Genomic DNA, 25,051 nt, shown 5'->3' with positions numbered 1-25,051 from the left:
GACAATGCTCCTGTATCCAACTGACCTAAAAGAGCTGCTTCTCCATCTCCAGGCTGTCACCCACACAGGGATTTGATTAAAAGAACCTGTCCTTCATGTCACCCTTCTTCCTCCAGTACTGCCCATGGTAAGCAAAACTCTAAAGATGTCCCCTCAAGCTTCCATACCCTGGTGGTCAGTCAAAAATGAATCCAGAAAATGCTCTGAAGGGACTTAGCAGATGGAATGAAGGTTACCAGCCAACTAACTTTAAGATAGAGAGATCATCTGGGATTCTCCAGATGGACGCGAATGTAACCGCATGAGCCCTTAAAAATAGAAGAGGTAGGAAGAAGAGTCAGAGAGTTGCAGGAGAAGGGAAAGCTGGAGAGATCTGAAGCGGGAGAAGCCCTTGCCCCCATTGCTGGGTGTGAAGTGGGCCATGCTTCAGGGAATGCAGTGGCCTCTGGAAGCTGAGAACAACTCCCAGCCAACAAACAACAAGGAAACAGGGGCCTCCATCCTATAACCACAGGGAAGTGAAATCCACTGGCAACCTGGAAGCAAGTTCTTTTTTTAGAGTTTCCAAAAAGGAGCAGAGCCTTCCAAAACCTTGACTTCGGCTTTGTGGGGTCTGGAGCAGAGAAACTAACTTAGTTTACTGGATTTCTAATCTACAGAACTGGGAGATAATAAATTTGTGTTTTAAAGTGCGTTAATAGAAAACTAATAGGGTGCCTTAGTATTAAAAACAAGTATTTTGAAACTCGATGCTGGAACCTCATGGGAACTTTTCTGTATCTGAAATTCCTCTGTCTTAGACAAGTCAAGCAAACCTGCTTAGATAGTTTTACATCTTGGGAAGTTTGAGGAGAGGAAGTAGTGTTTCCCTGGCTTCCTAAAAATTTCCATCAAGGTTTTGGTGGGCAGTCTGCCAATTTCTTCCTTTTTCAGGCCATTTTAATTTAACCATCTGAAGACTTTCATACCACTAGGTCCTGAATTCTTGCCCCACCCCCTTTTGATTTCCTTTCTTTTATAAAACCTTAAATTTTGTGTTATCTTGAAGTCGGTAGTAGAAAGCTGGTATAAAAGATCTCAAACTGCCTCTTTTACATCCTCCTTATGTCTCAAGAGCAAAATCACTTACGGTGTCCATGGTGGTGGGGCTTCTTTCCTGACAGGAGAAATCACAAGCTAGGAGAGGGGCATCCCGCAGGGAGGTATTTCATTGTCACAAGTCACTTCATTATTGTCTGCATGGGCAGCATTTCTGCAGACCATTTAAATGACAAGGGAGAGGGTGGGGCAATTACCTTTCTCTGGGAATGACTGTCTCCTCCCTCAGTTTATTCTAGAAAGTGTGGACTTCTTCAACTATCCCCACAAAGACTGAAGCAAAAGGAGGATCCAGGATGGGTGCAAACATCTCCCTCCACTCAACAGCATTCAAAGCCAGAGATCTTGATCTAAAATTCTCTGAAGCCATTTGTACAAATGTCCATCAGGACAGTGCTGGCAACATTCTACAAAATGCCTCCATTCCTTCACTGAATAATCCCTTACTTCAGTGGTTTCTTACCTTCCACCATCAACTTGCCCAGTTGAATTATCTTCTTATTTTTCATGGGTTTCACAGGCTCAGAGGACATCAAAAGTTATAGCCTCCTTAGGGGAGAAAAAAAAAAGACAACAATCACGACAATTCCTTGAACTTGTTAAGACAAGTGAACAGATAAGATGTTGATGGTGGGGAGAGTGAGGGGGGAAAAGGAGAAATTGGTAAAGAGACACGAAAATCAAATACATTGTATTATTGATAAATGAAAATAAAAAATAAAATAAAATAAAAATAGGTATTAAAAAATTGTTTGTTTATTTATTAAAAAAATTATTTCCCTTGGGATTCTACTTGGCAGCCTAGAGGGTGGAACTCAACAGAAAAAAGATTACTTTTTACTTTCACTTTTGCTGATCCTGAAAGCAGCAGCTAGGAACTGAATTTTTACTCAATTTGCCATCAGCATGCACTTCTTTTCTGATTTTGCTGGCTCCTGGAGTTCAGGTTCTATCATTTCCAGATTGCAATGGAAAGTCTTATTATCAGTAACTGATTTCAAAGCCGGTGCTACTTCAAACCAAGCATACCTTGGCAGCAATTGTTTTGCATCAATTTTTTGTTTTGATTGAGTTTATCAGAATCATCCTTTTTCTTTCTAAATGATGCCTGTCATATTTTTAGGAAAGAATGAATCCAGAATCTTCTAAGCAATTGAACTTCTACTGCCAATTGTACTAAAACAGTGTTACATTGTTAAAAAAGACTCACAGGACCCCAAATAACAATGCTTACAAATCACAATTTATTTCAGGAAAAGGATGCAGTATAACAATAGTATTGAAGTAAGGGTATGGATCACAGTCAAAGACTGTCTCACCCCAAGGGATCTGGAAAAAGAGATTAGGTGAAAGCTTCTATCTTCTTCTTTCTATAAGGGCCATAGGTGTATGCACTTTCTCTCTTAGATTAGGAACCATTTACATGTGCACAGAACACCTCAGAACTAGGGAGCCCAAAGTGGAGTCTCAGCTGGGTTTTTTAATATTTTACTGGTCACATATGCATATTCCTGCTACAAAATTAGCCTCAATAGTAGAACTCTTCAGGGGGTCTCATTAAGACCAAATGCAAATCATCAATCTCAATCTAAATAACAGTGCTGACAAGCTGGTTAAAAACTACCTAAAAACTCTTTGGACTCATGATTATAAATGTGACATTATTAATCAGCATGTTTTGGGTGTTGACCAGAGAGATGAGTACCATGCAGGAAACTTAGCAAAACAACTCAGTCTAATTTCAAAACTGCTGGAAATTAACCTTCACAGCATAGCATGTTATAGAATTGTCTCCCTATTCCTAGTTATTATGATTGGGGGTTGAAATATATAAAATTCTTTTACTGCATTTATTTAAATGATTACATGTTCTTTATCTCTTATGTGTTAAACTGCTGGAAATTAACCTTCACAGCATAGCATGTTATAGAATTGTCTCCCTATTCCTAGTTCACTATTATGATTGGGGGTTGAAATATATAAAATTATTTTACTGCATTTATTTAAATGATTACATGTTCTTTATCTCTTATGTGTTGCTGTGGAAAAATTATATAAAATTTTTCCCCTAATGTTAAACCATGCTTGCATTTCTGGGGAAAAAGACAATTTGATCATGATGTATTATTTTTTTGGTGCACAGCCAGATCTGGTTTGATAATAACAGGGGTCTTCAAAAAGTTCATGGAAAGATTCATATTATCTTTTAATTCTATAAGTACCCTCATATTTTATTGGAAACTTTTTCCATTTTTGTTCATGAGTGAAATTGGCTTGTATAATTTTCTTTTTCACACATGCCTCTTCTGGTTTTAATACCAAGTTAGTACTAGCCTCATTGGATGAATTGGTGAGCGTTCCCTGTTTTTCTAGCTCTGTTTGATAATAACAGGGGTCTTCAAAAAGTTCATGGAAAGATTCATATTATCTTTTAATTCTACAAGTACCCTCATATTTTATTGGAAACTTTTTCCGTTTTTGTTCATGAGTGAAATTGGCTTGTATAATTTTCTTTTTCACACATGCTTCTTCTGGTTTTAATACCAAGTTAGTACTAGCCTCATTGGATGAATTGGTGAGCGTTCCCTGTTTTTCTAGCTCTAAAAGGGTTTGTAACAACAGTGTGATGGTTAATTTTAGTGTTTCTATTTGACTGGGCTAAGAGATACTCAGAAAGCTGGTAAAACGTTATTTCTGGGCATGCTTGTCAGGATATTTCTGGAAGAGATTAGCACAAGAATCAATAACTGAGTAAAGCAGATGGCCCTCCCCAATGTAGGTGCACATCACTTTACCCATCAAAGGCCTGAATAGAAAAAAAGGTGGAGGGAGGGCAAATTCACTCTGCTTGAGCTGAGACATCCATCTTCTGCCCTCAGACATCATTGATACTAATTCTTGTGCTTTGGGACTCAGATGGGGATTTACACCATCAATCATCTCCCCACCTCCTACCCCACCTTCAGATCTTCTGATTCCTGATTCTCAGCCCTTCACACTTGGATTGAATTACAACACCAGTTTTCCTTGTTTTCTAGTTTGCAGATGGCAGGTCATGGGACTGTTTGGCTCTCATAACTGCATGAGCCAATTCCTATAATAAATCTCCTCCTATTGGTTTTGTTTCTCTGGAGAATCCTGACTAATATAAAGTTTTTTTTTTGTTTTGTTTTGTTTTTGTTGTTGTTAAAGATGGGAAGCACATTTTGTAAAACCAATTGGGCCAAATGTTTTCTTTATGGAGTAATTTCAAACTTCAGATTCAATTTTTTAGTGGCTACCCAATTATTGTCTCTTTAGTTTTTGAATTGATTTTCGTTATATTTTTATGATTTTGACTTCAGTTTTCATATATATTTTTATAAAGTTGTTCTTTATCTTGTTAACCTCTGTTGTCTACATTTATGTCCTTCTTTAGATCTTAATATCATTAATGGTAGTTAGTACACTGAATAAACAATAATGGTAATTATAATAAAAATACAACAGATCTGTATCTCATAATACCTTTAATTTTGCACAAAGCAATCTAAAAAGGGATGGTATTTTCTGAATTTATTTTCCCTCCACACCACTAAATGAGATATGCAGGACAGAAGTAACAGTATCACTTGGGAACTTGTGAGAAATGCAAATTAATGGGCCTCACTGGATCAGACTCTCTAGGGAGTGATTGGAATCTGTGTTTAATCAACTCTCCAGGTAGTTGATGCTTACCAAAATTTGAGAAGCACTACTTAACACTATATAATATTTTTCCATGAAAAACACACACTTAAACATAAATAGCTTTATTTATTCTTATTTTTAAACTTTTATTGTTACAGCCTACACACAGAAAAGTACACAAACCCTAAGGGTATGGCTCAATGCATTTTCACAAATTGAGCACATCTTTGTAAGCAGCACCAAATCAAGAAACAAGACATTTACCTATACCCCTAACTATTAACAGTATTGATTAATTTACCTGTTTTTGAGCTTGTGTAAATAAAATCATACAGTGAGTACCTTTCTTTGGTTTCTGGCTTCTTTTGCTAAATGTTTAGTTTATGATATGTGTCCACCTAGTTCTCTATACAAAAGTTTATTCATTCTCATTGCTATATAGTATTCTACTATGGGAATACAGCACAATTTGTCCATCTTACTACTAGACATTTGAGTAGTTTAGTTTTTCACAACTAAAAACAGTGCTGTTACAGACATCCTTGTCCATGCTTTTTGGTAACCATATGTGTCTTAGCCCATTCCTGCTGCTATAAAAAAATGCTACAGACTGTATAATTTATAAATAATAGAAATTTATTTCTAACAGTTCTGGAGGCAGGAAGTCCAATATCATGAGGTGCCAGTAGATTCAGCTTCTGGTCAGGGCCTACTCCGTTTCCAAGATGGTACCTTCTCTCTTCCTTCTTGATGGGTCTTCACATGGCAGAAGGCAGAAGAGGAAAAGGGACTAGGATGCTCCCTTTAACCTCTTCTGTAAAGTCACTAATCCCATTAATGAGGGTGCCACCCTCATAACTTAGTCACCACCAAAGGCCCACTTCTTAATTTTATCTCATCGGCAATTAAGTCTCATTGGCAATTAAATTTCAACATATGAACTCTGGGGGACACATTTAAACCATATCAATATTTATGCAAAATATATAAGGCATATATCTGTATAATATGTAGTTCATCTAAAAAATTTTTAAAAAATTTAAACTTGTCACTATTATAGAATCTCTTAAATCTCAAGGATATTCATTACCACTTGAGACAAATAAGCAGGAGAAACACATTATCCATTAGTTAAAAATGTTATTCCATATTGTACCATAAACTCACTGAAGACAAGTTTTAGCATATGGAAATTTATCCTGTTTTCTGCACAACACTCTAAAAACTTGTTTTGTTTCGATTATTTTTAGATTAATGAATTATTTTGATCATTTTCAGATTGGGTTGGTCAGTGATGTGCAGTGGAAATATAATGCAAGTCACATACATGATTTAAAATCTAGTAGCCACATTGAAAATTAAAAAAGAAACAGTTAAGAATAATTTTAATAATATGTCTTATTAACTCAACATATCTAAAATGTTTTCATTTCAACATATAATCAATATAAAAATATTGTGACATTTTACATTTTTATACTGTCTTCAAAATCCAGTTTATATTTTATATTCATAATTCTAATTGCAGACTCTAAAATTTCATCAGATATACTTTATCAGTATTTAGATTTCACAAAATTCACAGTTAAAAATATATAGTTGTTCCAACCATACTTAAAATTTTTCTAATAACTGAATCAAGTGTCAGTTTTTAAGTTTACCAAAATTAAATAAGATTAAATACAGTCATGTACTGTATAATGACGATTTGGTCAATGATGAACCACATACAATGATGGTCCCATAAGATTATAATGGAGCTGAAAATTTCCTATTGCCTAGTCATGTCGTAGTTGTTGGAATATCAGAGCTCAAGGCATAATTCACGTGTTTGTGATGATGCTGGTTTAACAACCCAGTGCAAAATATGTTGGGGAAGAGTACCTGATTTAACCACAGGGCGACCCTGCCAAAGGAAGCTCAGACCTTTAAGATAGAAGCGTAAGCAGCTGGTTTAACAACCCAGTGCAAAATATGTTGGGGAAGAGTACCTGATTTAACCACAGGGCGGGCGACCCTGCCAAAGGAAGCTCAGACCTTTAAGATAGAAGCGTAAGCATTTGACACTGCAGGTTTGACTTCAAGTGAAAGAGTGGTTGTTTACTTTAGAATTCTTGCATTTTAAAATAATTACCACCTATCTCCACAGCAAAATAATAGCTAACACTCACTGAGTGCAAGGCACAATCCCTACTGTAATTTAATTTTCATAACTTTGTGAGAGTGTTATTATTCTAATCCCATTTAGATGAGGAAAGTGAGGCACAGGGAAAGTTAGTAACATAATTAGAAGGCCCACACATGCAACTAGTGGCCAGTGTAGATAATAGGAAAATTCATTGTTGTTCCCTTTCATAACATACTTTCACAATATTACAAAATTGCCTAAGGACAAATTTCTCAGGACCCATTTCTCAGAAGGTATCCTCTTCACTAAGTGACACATGACTGTATTCAGTTACTCTGTCACAGGAGCCACACTTCAAGAACTCAATGAGCACATGTGGTTGGTTAGTGGCTACACTATTGGAATGTACAGGTCTAGGTCAAGGGGGGTTTTTGTTCTCCACATGCTAATTTGAGCTGTAATGCAAATTCTAAAAGAAATTATTTTACATGCTACGGAAGACAGAATTTTGAAATACTTGAAAATGAAGGGAAAAAAAATGAAGTTGCGTTATTCAGAGACCTTGCCTAGAAAGTAGAAAAGCCTCTGCATAACATATTATGAAGCCTACAGCACTAACTATAAAGCTTTTCTACAACCAATGGTAACATACCCATTACCTTAATAGTCCCTTTATTTTCTGTCTACTTTTTTATTCAAAAATTATTTGGATCTGCAGAAGGTCTGGAAGGGATATCACACTGTATGCAGTAAAAGGGATAAAAGCTACGGCTTGATCTCAGATTGCAATTTAATCTTCCAGTCCCCCAAAACAGCAATGTTTTTATGAGATTTTTGCCTGTTGGAATTTTGAATCTAAGGTGAACCAGCTGACATCATAATCCCTTTCTGTTGTTCTCATAACATACGTTTTCAAGAATTGGTTTAATCTAAATCCTCTGGTACTTTATGTCCTATAAAAATTTCATCCAAAATGTCGTGACTGCTGCAGGAACCATCATATAAAAGTAAATTGTAGAAATAAAACCAGGTGGCAATATGTTTTATACCAAGTATTTTATTTATTCCCTAAATAATCAAAAAACAGAGAAAAAAAATCATCAAAAAATATTCTATGCTCTACCTAGGGACACAAGGTGGAGTGGGGGAAAGGGGGATGGAGAGGGAGGTCCGAGATAATTGGATAGGGGACAGGGGGTATAATCTCAAATTGAGATAATGGGCAATCTGCCAGTATGGATCTGGCCATCGCATTTTGGGAATAAGTGGTGACAATCAGCTTTATAACCAATAAAAAAAAAGAAAATCCTATGCTCAACTTGCATTCTTTCAGGTTTCAAGAAAAAATTTGAAAGAGGGATTTTTAGTTGGCAAAATGCATTAAAGGAGCTAATTACTACATGACAGACGTTTTGGAAATATATGGAAAGTTGCATAGCTCAGAAAATCCACAGCTTTCCATTTTGCCACCCACGGCTAACGCACGCCTCTTTCCACGAATCTGATGTACCATCAAAATGCACAAGAACGCTCACTGTACAGCAAGAGCAAGCAAAGGATTTGGCAAAATTCAACCCGGAAACCTTAGACCACCAAGGTCACCGGTTCGGATCCTCCTACCGGCCAGCGGCCAAAAAAAAAAAAAAATCAACCTCGAAATGTTCGGTCTGAACCTACCGCCCCTCAGCAGTAAATTTCACCGGCATTTACTTTTTTCCAAACAGCCCCCAATGCACATACCGCTCCGCCCCCTACAGGAAGCCGCCCACGCTCTCCAAGGCAGTGAAGAGAGCAGAAGATTCCTGAGAACGCGCCTGCGCACACACTGCAGTCCCGCGCATGCTCAGAGTCGCAGCCTGGCGGGTCCTGGGCGGGCAGCGGAGGCCGGCCTGCCCCGGCCCCGCCCTCAGTGCCCGGTCGCCCCGGTTCCCTTTCCGGGCGGGGGGCGGGCGCCGGCGTCTCTGCTTTATGCGGAGTCGGCTCCTGCAGCTCTCTCTGACAAGCATGGCAGCTCGGAGGAGCCGAGCCGTGCTGCGGTTCTGCGCCGCAGGTAAGGGGCGCGCGGAGACCCGGCTCTGGGGTGGGAGCCGGGGCTGGGGTCGCCGGTCAGGGCTTGGGCGAGGCCTGAGGGGTCCGCGGAGATACGTACCGGTCCTGGCCTCGTCCTGCCGGACCCGCCCGCCGTCTTGCGGCGACCTGACTGAATGGACACCGTCGGGTCCTTCCCCCATCCGGGCCTTGTGGAGACCGGGTGCCAGACGTGGAAAAGATGCCGCCGTCGGATGTTTGGTTTCTTCTTACTGTTTGAGCAGAAGTTTCGGTAGCGCTGACTCCATTGATAGGCGAGGAGGATGTCACCCGCTCAGCTATGGCCAGCTCTTGCTTGGCTTTAGATTCCGAGTCTTGTCGCTTTGGAAGGATTTTTGCCACCGAGACTAAGAAAGGGATGGCCGAGGGCAGGTCGTGGTCAGCCCATCGGGATCGTGCGGTGTGAAAAGTGACCTGAGTGTGTGTGAACCTTTCCCAGCCTCCAGCCTGCGCGGGGTCCCCTGGTTCTCATCGAGGTTTGCTCACTTCCTCAGTAACCCTTTAGAGCCAACTGTGTGCCAGGCACTTACCTGTAATAAGTTTTAGAGGTACAGCTTGACTTTTTCTTTTAGTCTGTTATTGGGGGCGGGGGGGATGGAGGACCTAATAGTATTTGAATGGCATTTTGAATTTTTACTGAAAGACATAATTGCTATTAGAGAAAAATATGGAGGAACGATTTCTCTCTCTAGTCCAAGAATATAGAATGGTAAAAAGGAAAAATAAGATGAGAGTGAAAATATGTGGAAAAAGTAGCTCTAGTATAAGATTTACTAGCCTGCATAGAACTCGCCAGTCACAGGATGGTTGCGTGCAGAGTAAATGTTGTTAAATGGATGAACTACTTCTGCTTTTGCATCACTTGTACCGTGGGATGGATCAGTGATGAATTTTTTGGTAGATTGTTAAGTAAAAAGCCACTATGGGTGACTAAGCAAACAGTGTGAGCCAAGTAGTAAATCAGCATTTATTGTCTACATTTTGTCTTCTCTTTCTTTTATTCCAGTTGTTTTACTTGATATGGCTTTCAGTAAAGGATTTGTAGAAGATCTAGATGAATCGTGAGTATATATATATATTTTTTTAATATTTTAATTTTGTTCATCTCAGATGTTATCTAAATATTCCCATGTGAATCTAATCTTTTAATCCTACAGATAGTTATGACCAATGCTTACCTATCACTAATTTTGTTTCAGGGGTTCTAAGTGCTACATTAGTACAAAATGAGGGTGTGCCCAAAAGAGTTTTATTAATAGTTATGAGATTAAAAAACTGTGGCAGACTGTTCCATATTCTTTTCTTTTTTAAAAATTTTCCCTTGTATTATTGTGTCTTTTCACTTTAATCATTGAGTGGGTTCTGGAATTCAATAACCATACTATGTTTATCTTTCTAGTATCCATAGCATTAATCACAAGTCCTTGCTTATAGTAGGTGAGGTGTTCAGCTTCAACCAGAATGTTTGATATTCCAGGCTTGACCATAGTCAATTCACAAGGCTTTTCCTGGCAGGCCACATGAAGAAAGGTTCCCCCCCAACACCAAACTTGGTGTTCATCCAGTGCATTGCAGTCCCTGGGGGGAGTTGTAGTCAAGGACTCAGGCCTCCCATGCCAGCCATGCTCATATGCATATCTGCAGTCCTATGCTAGTTGCCTCTACTTGGAAGCCTCCTTATGGGAGCCTCACCTGAGGCATTTCCCAGACACCTCTGCCAAAAGCTCCTTATCAAGGGCCTCAGTTGAGGTGCTTTTCCTCTGCTAGTCCTTTCTCAGTTTGCTTCCCCATAAGGAGGCAGAAGCCTTTTGTTTGGTGCTCCCAGGCAGTGAGATGAATTCCCTGTCTGTGCTGCATCTACCTGATCCTACTCTGGCCTGGTGCTCTTCCATGGGGGGAAAAACAGAACACTGAGGAGCTGGTGCTTCCTTTTTGCCTCTTGGCTTGAACTATCACAGTAGATAAATATAGGCTTGAGGTTTTTACTTTCACTTTAGCTGTTGTCCTAATTGACCACCTGGATGCCTCATTGCATGATAGATTGGTACAGTGAGCAGGTGATCAGTTGAATACAGTGCTATTCTGGAAGAGCAAAAATTCTGAGGGTCCCATTGGGGCACTGGCATTCATATTAATGGGTCTTGGGGGGTGCTATCGGATTATTTACAGAAATGTTTTGATTCTGAGGGGAACCGTTGTTAACAAGGAGGTGATCTTGCTAAACTTACTGGTACCTTGTGGGGTGTGTCACTACAGACCTTCTCCTTCAGAGTGCCCTAACAGTGGTGACTTCCTGAGGAGGAGGAAGGGATTCTGCTCTTCATAATCATTTTCTTACCTGTGTGGATGCTCACCAGAACAAAAGGGACCATTGCCAAGAGCATACCACTAATATGGGTACTGAATAGTTTCTCACTTCAGAGCAAGGAGATCTGCAACCAATTCCCTCCTGGATCTACAAGAAGATAGGTCATGGAAATTCAGATACAGGAAATTTTTCCTAGACTGGGCAAGAACACATGGACTGCCACTACTGTTAAAAGATAACAAAACAGCATGAAAAATTGTCCTGCTTGTCAGACCCTTGGTTGAGGCTAAAAATACTGCCCAGGGACAGATCCCTCAAGCCGGTGGGATAGGGCATTCTTAGCAGATAGAACGGTTTGGGGCCCTCATCCTATTCATATTGTTCCTCTTGGTCTTTACTGCAGTTGATGTTTCTGTGGATTTGGCTTAGCCATCCCGTATATTATATTCCACTGCCTTGGGCCACATCTAGGCTCTACAATACCATGTTTCCTGTTTAGGTAACCTTAGAACACTGCAGTCTGATAATGGCCCTGGATTTGCAGCCCAAGCTACATAGCAGTGGGCCCAGTCATGGGGCATACCGTGGACTCTCCATCAACATTCTGTATTAACCCTAATTCAAAGGTGGTTGAGCATTTTAATGGACACTTAAATGACAAGCCTAACCAGCTGATGGTGTGGTACAAGATTACCACAGCCTGGATTACACATCTCAGTCAGGTGGTCTGGGATCTCAATGCAGCAATTCCCCAATTAGATACTTTTTACAAACATTTTATGAACAGGAGCCATGTTTACCAGGAAATGGTGGGAACCCTCCTAAAATCCAAGTTTCCAGATAACAACCAAGGAGCAGTTTTGCGAGCAGGCCTTTCTAAGCATAATAACCTCAAGCTTGCTACATTAACTTTTCTGCACAGGTGTAAAATGGAATAGAAGGAGTTCAGGTGTATATCTATGTTTCTACCAAGTCCTGCTTTAATTCTTTTTGTTGGATTCTTTACTCCTAATTACTTTATCTTTGATCAGTTCTCTACTTTTATTCTTAAGATGTTTAATGGATAGGATAAGATTTAGAGGACACAGTATACAAATTTTATGTAAAGAGTTTGTTCTGTGCTACTATACTTATCAACTTATCCCTACAAAACATACAAATATTTGATTTTCTTTTTTTTAGGTTTAAAGAAAATCGAAAAGATGACATTTGGCTTGTAGATGTGAGTATGTAAATTTTATGTGCTAATTACCCACCCCTACCATTTTAAGTATTTCTATTCCACCAAAAGATGTTAGTATATAGTTAGTGCTTATGTATGTGCTCAACTTGTTTTCTCAAGTATTATCTACCATTTTAAGTATTTCTATTCCACCAAAAGATGTTAGTATATAGTTAGTGCTTATGTATATGCTCAACTTGTTTTCTCAAGTATTATTATTTGGGTTTTTATATTAAAATAAAGCTTAGAGCTTTAAGGTTCCTGGCAAGGGAACCTATTTTTGATGAAATTCTAGGGATGGGAGCTTTCAGAGGGGAAGCTGAACCCTGTTACAATGAGTTCAACTTATGGATTATGTCTTAGGGAGATTATAGTATGTTTTTATTACAGAATTCACTATTCTTTCTTCATATTTTCCAAGCGATTTAGTATATTAACCTCACTTAATAGTCAAAATCATATTTTCATCTTAATAATGAACAAAATTATCTTCTCACTTTCAAGTTTGGAATATATTGAAACCTTATTATATTTGGGACTCATTTTAATATGCCTCAGCAAGAAGTAGAGTAGCAGCAAAAGAAATGTAGTAAGAGTGGCACAGTTTGATTATTGAAGCTGGACAATGGGGTGTGAAGGTCCATTGTTTAATTCTTACTTCTTTTGTGTATGCTGGAGCATTTCCATAGTATAAAGCTAGAAAATACAACAAGCAATTTGTTATACCACTTAACCAGGGAAACCTAAGTATCACCCCCACCATCTGTCGGTTCTGAAAAGAATGAAGGATTGTGGTTTTAGTTCAGTCAAACTGACTTGCCCCGTGCCATACTAGTTATCTTAATGATCTAATGATCTCTCATATCTTACCAATGGTTACGATTAAAGTCAGCAAAGGCTCCTACTGTGTTGGGATTTTTGTAATAGCAGTAGATGGATGATTATCATTAATGCTCAGGGGGTGCGCAGATGGCATGGTGTGTGTGTGTTTATTTGGTGGTTTCATTTTATACTGATCATGGACACATTCATTTGGAAGTAGAGGTGTTTTTATTGTAAATTGTATGTCTATTTTAAACAGGTATCAGTAGTTATTTAAGTGATCTTGAAATAGTTTCATTTTTGAGGTATGTGCCTACTAGGTTTATGTCTATGTGTTTTTTCTTTTGTTACTGAACCACTTTAAAAATTATATTTAAACGTTTTGTCTAACGGATTATTAGTAGGTCGTTTAGTCAAAGAGTTTCTTTAAATGTTAAAATTGATATTCACAGTAGCACAAAATTTTAGTCATTTTTTTTTTTTTTTTTTTTTTTTTTTGAACAAGTTTTATGCACCATGGTGTGGCCATTGTAAAAAACTGGAACCGATTTGGAATGAAGTTGGTGTTGAGATGAAAAGCATTGGTTCTCCAGTTAAAGTTGGAAAGATGGATGCTACTTCCTATTCCAGTAAGCCTTTACTTAGTTTATGATACTGTTCTTACAATGAAAATATTTTAATTATATGCAGCAGTATTTAAGGTGGGAGGAAGAATTTTTGCTCATGTAAAATTAATAATTTAAGACTGTATACTTTATGCGTTAAATGAATTAGCCATTAAATATGTAATATGCAGTATATGTTAATCATATGCCTGGCATAGATATTTAAGCCATTGTTTCTACTTCGAGTCCGCTTGAAATAATCAGTTTACATGAGGCAGCTACAGAAAGTTGAGTATTAAACTATGGATATTGCTGTATGAGTTAAGAATGAGAGTTTGTTGTCTGCATGGTAGAGGAATAACTAAAAACTTGAAGGATGAGTTGAGTTAGAATAAATACAAGTGAGGATTAGGAAGGTGTTCACATTAGAAAGAAAATTAGGGAAAAATCAGAGTTGAAAATGAGCTTAATGAGTGTGTACCAGAGAATAGAGTGAAGCAGAGGTGGGTAGACTACAGCCCATAGACCAAATCTGTTTTAGTGCCTGTGATTGTAAATAGAGTTATATTGGAACACGGCCACACTCATTTCTTTACTGTTGTTTATGGCTGTTTTCATGCTCCAGTGGCAGAATCGAGTAGTGTGACAGAGACTGTGTGCCCCCAAATCCTACAATATTTATCTGACCCTTTACAGAAAAAGTTTACTAATACCCATCTTAAAGGATTTAGGAAGAAAAAAGGAGTATGAATAAGGTATCATAGAAATTTGGAAGGAGCATGTCTTCTGAAAGCTGACTTGAATTCAAATCCTGACTCTGCCTGCTATTTCTGCTCTGTAACACTGCGGAAGTTTCTGAGCACCCTAAGCTTTGGTTTCCATTTTGGTAAATATTTCATTATAATGTTTCTTTTACTGGTTGTTTTGAGGTTTGAATGATGTAGCACATGTAAAACCCTTTGTGTTCAATAAATGTGTGTTTCCTTTTCCTTTAGCTAATGAAGAAAGTGAGAGTATGTAATGAATATTTCTTTTGGGAAATCAGCATCATACTCTGGATTGTACTTTGGAGCAATACAAATTTAGGTTTTAATCTCAACTCTGCCATGTCCTACTTTAGTGGCTTTGGGGAAGTACTTAACCTCTCATAGTTTTATTTTCCATGTTTGTAAGGGAGTGATAATCCTTCAGGTTGTGAGGATTGTACTGTCACGCATCATTTAATGGCATGGGTATGTTCTGAGAAATGCTTTATTAAGCAGTTTTGTTGTTAGGCGAACATTATAGACTTACACAAACCTAGATGGTATAGCCTACTGCACACCTAGACTACATGGTATAGGCACCTTTGTATATGTGGTCCATCATTGAGTTTAAACATTGCTATGTGATACATGGCTATATTTTATATTCAAAACCTAGCTGCACATGTATGCTGTTTAAGGATAATGAATGCCAGATTGTTAAGAGCCTTCTAGGTCTCAGAGTATTTTGGATTTTATTAGTTGTCATTAGGGAGGCAATAAACATTTTTGAGAAGGCAAATGACTTCAAAACGTATTTTTGGTAGCAACTTGCAGGATGCAACAGAGGAGCAGGTAGAAACAGGAAGATTATGTAAGCTTATTTTTGTATGTCTTGATATAGGGTGCTAGGAGTCCAGTCTAGGTGGAGCAGTAGAATGAAGTGGAAACAGTCATCCTTACAGATGTTTTCATGAGTAAAATCATAGATGTGATCGATTGGCTTTGTAGTGTAAAGAGCAACAATGGAAAATAGTAGTGTAAGATTCTTAGCATACTTAGCATAAGTAGCAGTATGACTAGTGAAAAAATAGGCAAAATTTTTTTTCCTGAGTAGCTTAGAGAAGGTATCTTAAATGCCATTATTAAAAATGCCATTATAAGTGTTAAGACCTCATTTATATTTTGAAACTTATTAGATGCTTCATGATGGCACTCTTTCTTTCATTTTTATAAACCGTTCAGAGGTTTAATTTTTGTCTCTGATGCTATGATTGTTATAAATAAATTTTATTTCTTATTCACTTAGCATTGTGTTATACATTGTGTTGAATCAGCAGGAGGAAAAAACCTGTAGAGGTTGCAGTGTAGGAAACATATACATGCAACACATCTCAAGCAAACCATCTAGGTTTGGAATTAGGGAAATGGGAACTGGTATATATTGCAGACCACCAGGCCTTGTCATAGGTACTTTATATACTTTGTATAATTTACTCCATAGATATGGAATACTAAAACTCCTCTATCTCGCTGTCCCAACTTGCACTGCAACCTGCATGATGATGCTTGCTTGTAAATCTTTTGGCTACTTGAATTGTGCAAATGTGATTTGTTGAAAAAATTATTCCTTTGTAGAAAAGTTGTAGAGTCAAAATGTATTCATTTAGCAAGTATTTGATTAGTGATTACCATATGGTAGGATATGTCAGGCATGTTATAGTCACTGGTGTATATTATTGAGCAAAACAGACAAAAATCTTTGCCCTTATGGAACTTAAATTTTTATGGGGAGAACAACTAACCAATTGACATAAGTAAATTGTCTAGTGTTATTTAGCATTTGGTGTCAGTGAAGGATGCATCATCCACTTAAATAGAGCATTGAGGAGATGTTTTATGTGCTATTTATGGGGAGAACAACTAACCAATTGACATAAGTAAATTGTCTAGTGTTATTTAGCATTTGATGTCAGTGAAGGATGCATCATCCACTTAAATAGAGCATTGAGGAGATGTTTTATGTGCTGCAGAGAAAAAAGTATCCTCCTAGTATTTTAAAAAAGTATTCAGAAACCACAGTCTAGAGATTACAAATAGATTTTTGGCTTATAATTCTCAGATTCCTTAAATACTTAAAAACAGCTCAAATATAAGTGCTTTTGTAGAACTTGGAATCAAACAGATAAGGAAATTGAATTTTTTTCCAAGCCATTTGTCAGTGTTATGCTATGCCTGCCTATAGAAGACTAAAGGTTTGGCTGTTTCATAGATAGCTCTTCATCCCCATAGGTTGCTTTTTAGTCAGACATGATATCAGTGTTTCTCAGTGAGTAGTCTGTAGACTACCCGTATTAGGATTACCTGGGTCTGTTCAATGTCAGTTCAGATTCTGAAGGCCCACACCAGCCCTCCCAAATTAAAGTCTTTGAGAATAGGTCAGGAGAGTATGTATTTTTAACATGCACTTCAGATGATACTGCTGCACACTTAAGTTGGAGAACTACAAAGTAGTATATTATTTTGGTGGTTAGATGTTATAGGATTTTCGTTGGGGTGGGATAGGATTTTTCAAGGTGATCAAGTGTACAAAATTTTTAAGAGTCTTTGAAGGTAGTTTATTTCTCAGTTATGTAATTGCAGGTAGTGGTTGAAAGCAAATATGATCAGACGGTCCACAAGTCTCTGTGTATAGAATTTTTGAAGAAGAGAAATTTGAACTATTATAATTTATTATACTCCCTGCAGAGAAAAAAGTATCCTCCTAGTATTTTAAAAAAGTATTCAGAACCCACAGTCTAGAGATTACAAATAGATTTTTGGCTTATAATTCTCAGATTCCTTAAATACTTAAAAACAGCTCAAATATAAGTGCTTTTGTAGAACTTGGAATCAAACAGATAAGGAAATTGAATTTTTTTCCAAGCCATTTGTCAGTGTTATGCTATGCCTGCCTATAGAAGACTAAAGGTTTGGCTGTTTCATAGATAGCTCTTCATCCCCATAGGTTGCTTTTTAGTCAGACATGATATCAGTGTTTCTCAGTGAGTAGTCTGTAGACTACCCGTATTAGGATTACCTGGGTCTGTTCAATGTCAGTTCAGATTCTGAAGGCCCACACCAGCCCTCCCAAATTAAAGTCTTTGAGAATAGGTCAGGAGAGTATGTATTTTTAACATGCACTTCAGATGATACTGCTGCACACTTAAGTTGGAGAACTACAAAGTAGTATATTATTTTGGTGGTTAGATGTTATAGGATTTTCGTTGGGGTGGGATAAGATTATTCAAAGTGATCAAGTGTACAAAATTTTTAAGAGTCTTTGAGGGTAGTTTATTTCTCAGTTATGTAATTGCAGGTAGTGGTTGAAAGCAAATATGATCAGACAGTCCACAAGTCTCTGTGTATAGAATTTTTGAAGAAGAGAAATTTGAACTATTATAATTTATTATACTCCTTGGAGTTATACCAAAAATCTCTTGATATATGATTTTAACTAATACTGTTATACTCACATAACATAAAAAAGGTATATGTCCAATGTAAATTCAGATATGTATTTTAGCCTCATTTTGTACATATCCTTTCACAAACAAATACTAAAAGTGTTTGTCATTCAGAAGTTAAAATATACAGTGCTACCTGTAATGGTATGCTGATTTTTATTATAGAACCACTGAAATTCTGATTACTCTCCATCCTGAGTGTGACATGTTTTTATGGTAAAGATCATATTTTACCTCTCTTTGATGTAAAACTTGCAACGGCATTTGGCCAATAACATATTTATTCTGACTTCTTGTTCATAGATTATAGTTGCAAATTAATTTTTCCTTTCTAGATTATAAGCTCTTTTCGGTCAGTGACTGTATTTCAGCGTTTCTCAACTTTAAGTTATTGGTATTTTGGGCTGGATAATTCTGTTTCTTGTGTTCCTGTGCATTGTAGGGTGTTTAGCAATATCCCTGGCTTCATCTGCTACAAAGCAATTGTGCCCCCTCCCCATCCTCTACTTCTGTTGTGACAACCAAAGTGTCTCCAGCTGGTTTTGAACCACTGCTATAGTTATATCCTTTTCTTGTTAGACACAGAATGATACTCAGTAAATATTAAGGAAAATAGTATTTTTGAGTTGAAGTTGACTTAGATCCATCAGAGTAATCATTATCTATGGCAGCTATAGCCTTACAAAATGCATTTCTTAAATATTAAGACTTGAAAGTTGAAATTACTCTTTGATCCATGGGCTGAAGTAAAGTATGTTGTGCTATCAGGCATGAAAATAACATCAAACTTTTTGTGCATCTCCACCAAGGCTCTGGGTGACTAGGTGCATTATCAACGACCAGTAACATTGTGATATTCTGAGCAGCAGGTGTCAAAAGTGGACTTAAAACATTTAGTAAACCATGTTGTAAACAGAAGTGTTGTCAGCCAGGCTTTGTTGTTCCATTTACAGAGCACAGGCAGAGTAGATTTAGCATAATTCTTAAAGGTGGTAAGATTTTCCAAGTGGTATCGTATAACTTCGTATAATGTATGCTATACGAAGTTATTACGCTTCCAGTCACTTCTCTCCATATGTTTAAGGGAGAAACTCTAGAGTTGACAAAGGAAGGCTGAGAAATTTTGTATATTATTTTTCCTCAATTCACTTTGTCATTGTTCTTATGAATTGGTGAGGAGTGATGAGAAACCAAAGATTAGTGAAGATTACTAAAGTGATTGTGACACCAGAATCCATGTATAGGAGTAGTTTTCTTGTATGCAGTTGTGATTAAGAAAATATCCTGGAAATAAAGGAAATTACTAAGGGAGAGATCATGTGAGCAAATTCTATAGGTTTGCAAGTGTTTTTATTGTAAAATGTCCATTACTGAGCATATTTTATTTCTTTTTTGCCTTGAATCTATAAAGTAGTATAGTATTAATTTGCTATATGATTTGTATAGTTTTTAGAGTCCTAGTTTCCTGTTGATGTGTGCTTGTTTTTGTTACTATTTTTTCCCCTCAAAAATGCTTTCTCACCTTAATCTGAGGATTTCAGAATAATCTTTGATATAATTGGAATTATTCTAGGTTTTTACAAATGCAGAAACTCCTAAAACAAGCAGATAAAATTTCTTTTCGATCATGTATTGACTGCAGTTTTAAGTAATTTTTCAAATACAATTTGTGTTTTTAAAATTAAAATACACTGCAGTTCTTTGAAGACTCAGAAAACACAAAAGGAAGCGATGGGCCTTTTTGTTTAGAGGAGTGAATGTGACCTAGAAGAACACTTGTCCTGGAAATTAAGTTAAATGAGAAGTACTTTATGTATTTTTTTTTTTTTTACCAGAATATCTTTTAAAATGAGTACTTTAGAGATAAATTTTTAACTACTCTTCGGCATTTATTTCATATTTTGCCATAGTATTTTGTGCAGGCCATAGGTTAGATTATTTCGTAATTGTTTTGTATGAGAATGTCATGCTTTTTTTCTTTATTGTATGAGTTTATATTTTTTAAGACTTAAAAACAACATATCTATTTGGGTTTGCATTACGATATATTTTTTAAGTAAAAGGCTCATTTGTTACCTAGTTTCTCATTTTTTAAAAAATTTAGAATTATTTATTCTTTTTCTTATCAAGGCATTGCTTCAGAGTTTGGAGTTCGAGGTTATCCAACAATTAAGCTGTAAGTTGAGTGTTGTATGTTTATATGTGTATTTTTATTAGTTCACTCTACTTACGTTTTATCACAATAATTTCTAGTAGCTTCCTTGGAGGATTGAAGATGTGGGTTCAGCCAGTCTTTTTAGGTGACGTATGTGATCAAAGGAGAGGGGCTGTATCTTTATGCTTTTCTTCATATTTAAATCATAATGTTGTTTAAGGCTAATTCAGTAAACGTCTTTTGAGTGCTTATTGTATGACACGCACTACACAGGACAAAGGTATACAGTCATAAATTATGAAAGGTCCTTTACCGTGCGGAGCTCAAATGTGCAATTTGCTTTATCGTTGTAAATCCTGTCTCCTAACAGATTTAACTTTTGTATAGTTAAAGTAGACTTATTTCATTAGAGATGAAAGAAACGAAGAGAATCAAAATTGATGGATGTTAATTCTAATCTGTAGGTGTTGATCAAGTCTAATAGAGTGTACAAGTGGGAAGAAATGGTGTGATAATTCTAAAGGGCTTGTTTTATAGTCATAATTTTATTGAATTTTCTCATGATTGTCATTCACCTTATTTTGGTAATGTGGGGAGCTGAGGAATTGTTTTGAAAGTTATTTTTATAATAAAGTAAGTTTTCTTTCAATATTTTAAAATCTCAAATTTTAAAATTTGAGTAATTTAAATTGATTTTGGGGGTTTTGTTGTCCTTCCTCCTCCCACTTTTAAAAAATGTTTGTTTAAGCTCCTTTTACTTTTTGTGTTAGCGTTATAATCTTTTTTCTTCTTTCTGTTTAATTATAGGTGTTCTGTTGTGCTCCCCAATTATTCTGTTTTTAAATTTCAATTATTTAGACATATAGGTTAAGTCATTGGTAGGCTTTTGGAGAATTATCTAGTTTTCTAGAAGAGTTGTTTTTATGCATTGTTTTACTCTAATGTTGTAGTATCTATCAAGTAACTATGACATATTGCTTAAAATTCGTTTTGCCTTCACCAAAATACTCTTAATTCCCTGACCTTTTATTTATCTTTTGACAAGGAATATATTGAGAGTTATAGTGCTTCAGTTTTCCAAGCTCTTGATCATGAATGTGTAGATTACTCACTTTTCAGCAGGCATGAACCCAATGCAATTGTCAAATACAGAGTAAAATATTTTCATATAATTCTAATAGAAGACAGCCTTTCTCTTTATATTTTGAGTTGCTAGTTTTCCGAAGCCAATTGCTTACTATACTTTACATGAGTATGCTACTTCTAAAACTCCCCTGCCTTTAGTATTTTATAACTGTAATTTTATGTAACAGTAGAGAGTGATTAACTTTTAATATTAAAACAGTTAAAATAATCCACATTTTTATCCTTTTTTTTTCTTTTTAAGATTAAAGGGGGACTTGGCATATAATTACAGAGGACCACGAACTAAAGATGATATTATTGAGTTTGCTCACAGAGTATCTGGGTAAGTTCTTATTAGGAAAGGCCTTTACTATAAGATATTAATATTTCAAAATTAACTATATTTTAATAGACAATATTGAGCACACATATTTTAGGGGTATAACCTAATTTATTTACCAGAAAAGATAAGGTTATGGGGCATATCCAGAGATGCTTTAGAGAAACACAGACCATTACTTGTATTATGTACTTGTTAACCTCACGTTTATATTCATTTTGTGTATAGAAGAATTTTTCTCCAATGAATTTGTAATACATTTTCAAAATTTTGATTACTTATAGAAACTTTGTGAATCTTAATTTTTACTTTATGATAATTTTGCTTTTGTACTGCCTGTTTTATATCAATTTATTTTTCTTGTTACCTAATTTCAGAGTTTTAAAAGAAGCCCTAGAATATTATTTTTTTGGGTAGACTTGGGCTTTCATCCCTAGCCTTTGGTACTGAAAAATGCTTTTTATATACAACTAAAATACTTTAACTTTTCTATTACATGCTTCTTTATGCCAGCTGTGAAGTATTATTGCATTTTTTTGCTTTAGAATGTCACATAATTAAAACCCGAAGATCTATTTGAAATTCAGGTTTCGGAGGTTTTACTTATAAGAAAACAAATCCTTTCATTAGCATTTCCTGTTGGTTTGAATGTGGTAATTTTTTTTTAAACCTACATATTGCTGGGGTATAAAGAAAAGTCAGTGCTTATAATTATGATTATGTGGAACTCCTGAAGAGAACATTCATCAAAATAGGTTAATCTATGTTGGCTTTAAAGAATAGGCACTTTCTTAAGAGTTTGGCAGGATATATTTTATTGATACTTCTTAACAGTTTTAAGGTAAATTACACTGGGACAGATTTGTTGTGTGGCATAATACTGTCTCAAATTACTTGAGAAAATTTACAGAACTGGAAATGATCTTTATACATTAAAATTTGCAGTACTCACTAATATAATTTTCCCTATATTTTCTCATTGATTGTATGTTTCATTTTCTTTATTTGCTTTGTGAATAAAGAAATTTTTATATTACTTTATGTCATATGAGGGGAATGCTTAGTGGAGTGTACTTTATTCCCCCATGATTTATATTAGTCATTATATTTCTGCAGTTTTTAATGAGTTTTGGTTTAACTCTAAGAAGGAATTCCCCTGATGTAACTGGGGGTGACTCTATTGCACATCACATTTCAAGAGGCAGTTCTGGAGTTGCATCACTTCCTAGTTCATTACTGAGAATTAAAATAGAGGCTAGCATGTAGTGATGCAATGCATCTTAAGAATTGTTCATTTTGAAAGTATGTTTGCCTGTGCAAGACACGTTTTTTTTTACAAATTCAGTGGAGTGAAAATCTGCTAATATACACCATTTAAAAGAAGACTGCCTTTTCTTTTAGTGTTTAGGCAGTATTTTATGTAAGTGCTGTGTTTTATAATAATCTTTGATGTAATTCATTTATCTACTGCTTTGAAAAATACTTGTATAATAAAACACTTTTATAGTTTTGTTTTCTCTTTATGAGGTTCTTATGTACTATTATGACCATCATTTTCCATTTTATTTTTCCTGAAAATAATTAGTAACATGCTTTCAAGTCATTTTGGGTTTTAGCCTCCACAGAGTACCTAAAAACTATATAGCCTTTAATTTGACAGAATAAGATGTAAATATTCTTTGTATAGTACTATGTACTTCTGGGATAGTATTTCACAGTATGTTTTTGTGAATGATCTTTTGAAAGGGAGAAAAAAAAATTCTCACATGAATTGATTTTTTTAGCCAAAGACTCTAAATGGATGATAGTTCTGTTTTTGCTTTTCAAAATCTTGGCAATGATGGAACTCTCTGAAGTGATCTATTTGAAACTTATTTTGAACTGATAGGTTAAATTGTGGGTATATATAATTTTTTAATATATGGTTACAATAGTAGTCATGGGCTGTGCTTTTACTAGATTTATGTGGACTTGGTGATACAGTTAAAATGCAGTTAATATGTTATTTAAACTTTATAACTTTAGACATGATGGGCTATCATATAAATAGTACATTACATAATACATAATATAAGTACATAATTAGGTAATACATCATATACTATCTTTAGTTCATAATGCGAGTTTGTTTTTTGTTTGTTTTGTTTTCAAACAGGGCTCTAATTCGGCCACTTCCAAGTCAGCAAATGTTTGAACATATGCGGAAGAGACATCGTGTATTTTTTGTTTATATAGGTGGAGAATCACCTTTGAAAGTATGGAATTATTTTTTTAATCTGCAAAAACAGGCGTATTATAATTTAATTTGCTTTATAGCCAGGACTTCCCCTAAATCTCAAAATATAGTCTACTCTTACTGGAAATATTTTAGTTTAATCTAAATATTTTTATAATAGAAACTCTTTCTTATATACCCTCTACAGTGTTTGCCTTTATGAAACAGGAGTAAAGAGTGGATAGTATTTCTTTTATTATTGACCTGATTTTTTTAAATCTTGTGTTGCTTTTTAACAAAAACTGCAAACTGCAGTTTGAGTATAAACTTTTTAAAGGCAAAATACCATTGTCTTAACACTTATTTTGTGTGGGTGTGTGTGTACACACATACATTCTTATAATCACTGTCATCATTATTTATCATTATTAATTTAATTATAAGTTGATACATTAACTATTGATCTAATATTTAATGTTAGGTTTAATGAACTTTGGAGGAAGATTAAAGCATTTAGTTATAGTGATCTTTTGCCTTAGAAACAATTTTATTTGCTTATATTCCATCTTTTCACTTAAAAGAATATATAGCAAAAGAAGGTAGAAAATTTTGGTCTTTAGTTAAAATTTTAAAATGACCTTTTTCTGTTTGTCTTGTCACAGGAGAAATATATAGATGCTGCTTCAGAGTTGATTGTATATACATACTTCTTTTCTGCCTCAGAAGAAGTGGTTCCTGAGGTAGTATTTAAAATTGGATTCTAATGGTAGAATTTCATTTTTAAAATTATTACTTGATATTACTATCATAGTTATTTACTGTGATATGTATGGGAAGAGTAAACATGTTAACTATTACTGATATCAGATGACTTATTAATAGGCAAATATCACCAGATTCGTAGTATTAAGGGATTATGATTATTACATTACTTCTTTTTTTTTTTTTAAATAATAGAAGTAGTAACAAGTTATACCTCAAGCCCTTAAGTCAGTTTATTCAATTTAATTACGATTAATTTGTGTGT

The 25,051-nt window shown here is 35.7% G+C and overlaps 1 protein-coding gene across 1 annotated transcript; it reads left to right on the top strand.

Moving 5' to 3' along the window:
- Nucleotides 1-8,878: 8,878 nt before the first annotated feature.
- On the top strand, nucleotides 8,879-24,788 carry LOC103581475 (protein disulfide-isomerase TMX3-like). Its single transcript, XM_008563297.1, has 8 exons — nucleotides 8,879-8,945; nucleotides 9,990-10,044; nucleotides 12,474-12,513; nucleotides 13,841-13,964; nucleotides 20,320-20,365; nucleotides 21,732-21,812; nucleotides 23,965-24,064; nucleotides 24,687-24,788. Exons 1-8 carry the CDS (start codon nucleotides 8,900-8,902, stop codon nucleotides 24,786-24,788), a joined length of 594 nt encoding a protein of 197 aa, XP_008561519.1. The 5' UTR covers nucleotides 8,879-8,899.
- Nucleotides 24,789-25,051: the final 263 nt, after the last annotated feature.

Source organism: Galeopterus variegatus, unplaced genomic scaffold (genome assembly GCF_000696425.1).
Source record: "Galeopterus variegatus unplaced genomic scaffold, G_variegatus-3.0.2 Scaffold13132, whole genome shotgun sequence".
NCBI lineage: Eukaryota > Metazoa > Chordata > Mammalia > Dermoptera > Cynocephalidae > Galeopterus > Galeopterus variegatus.
This window is presented reverse-complemented; position numbering and strand designations above follow the sequence as displayed.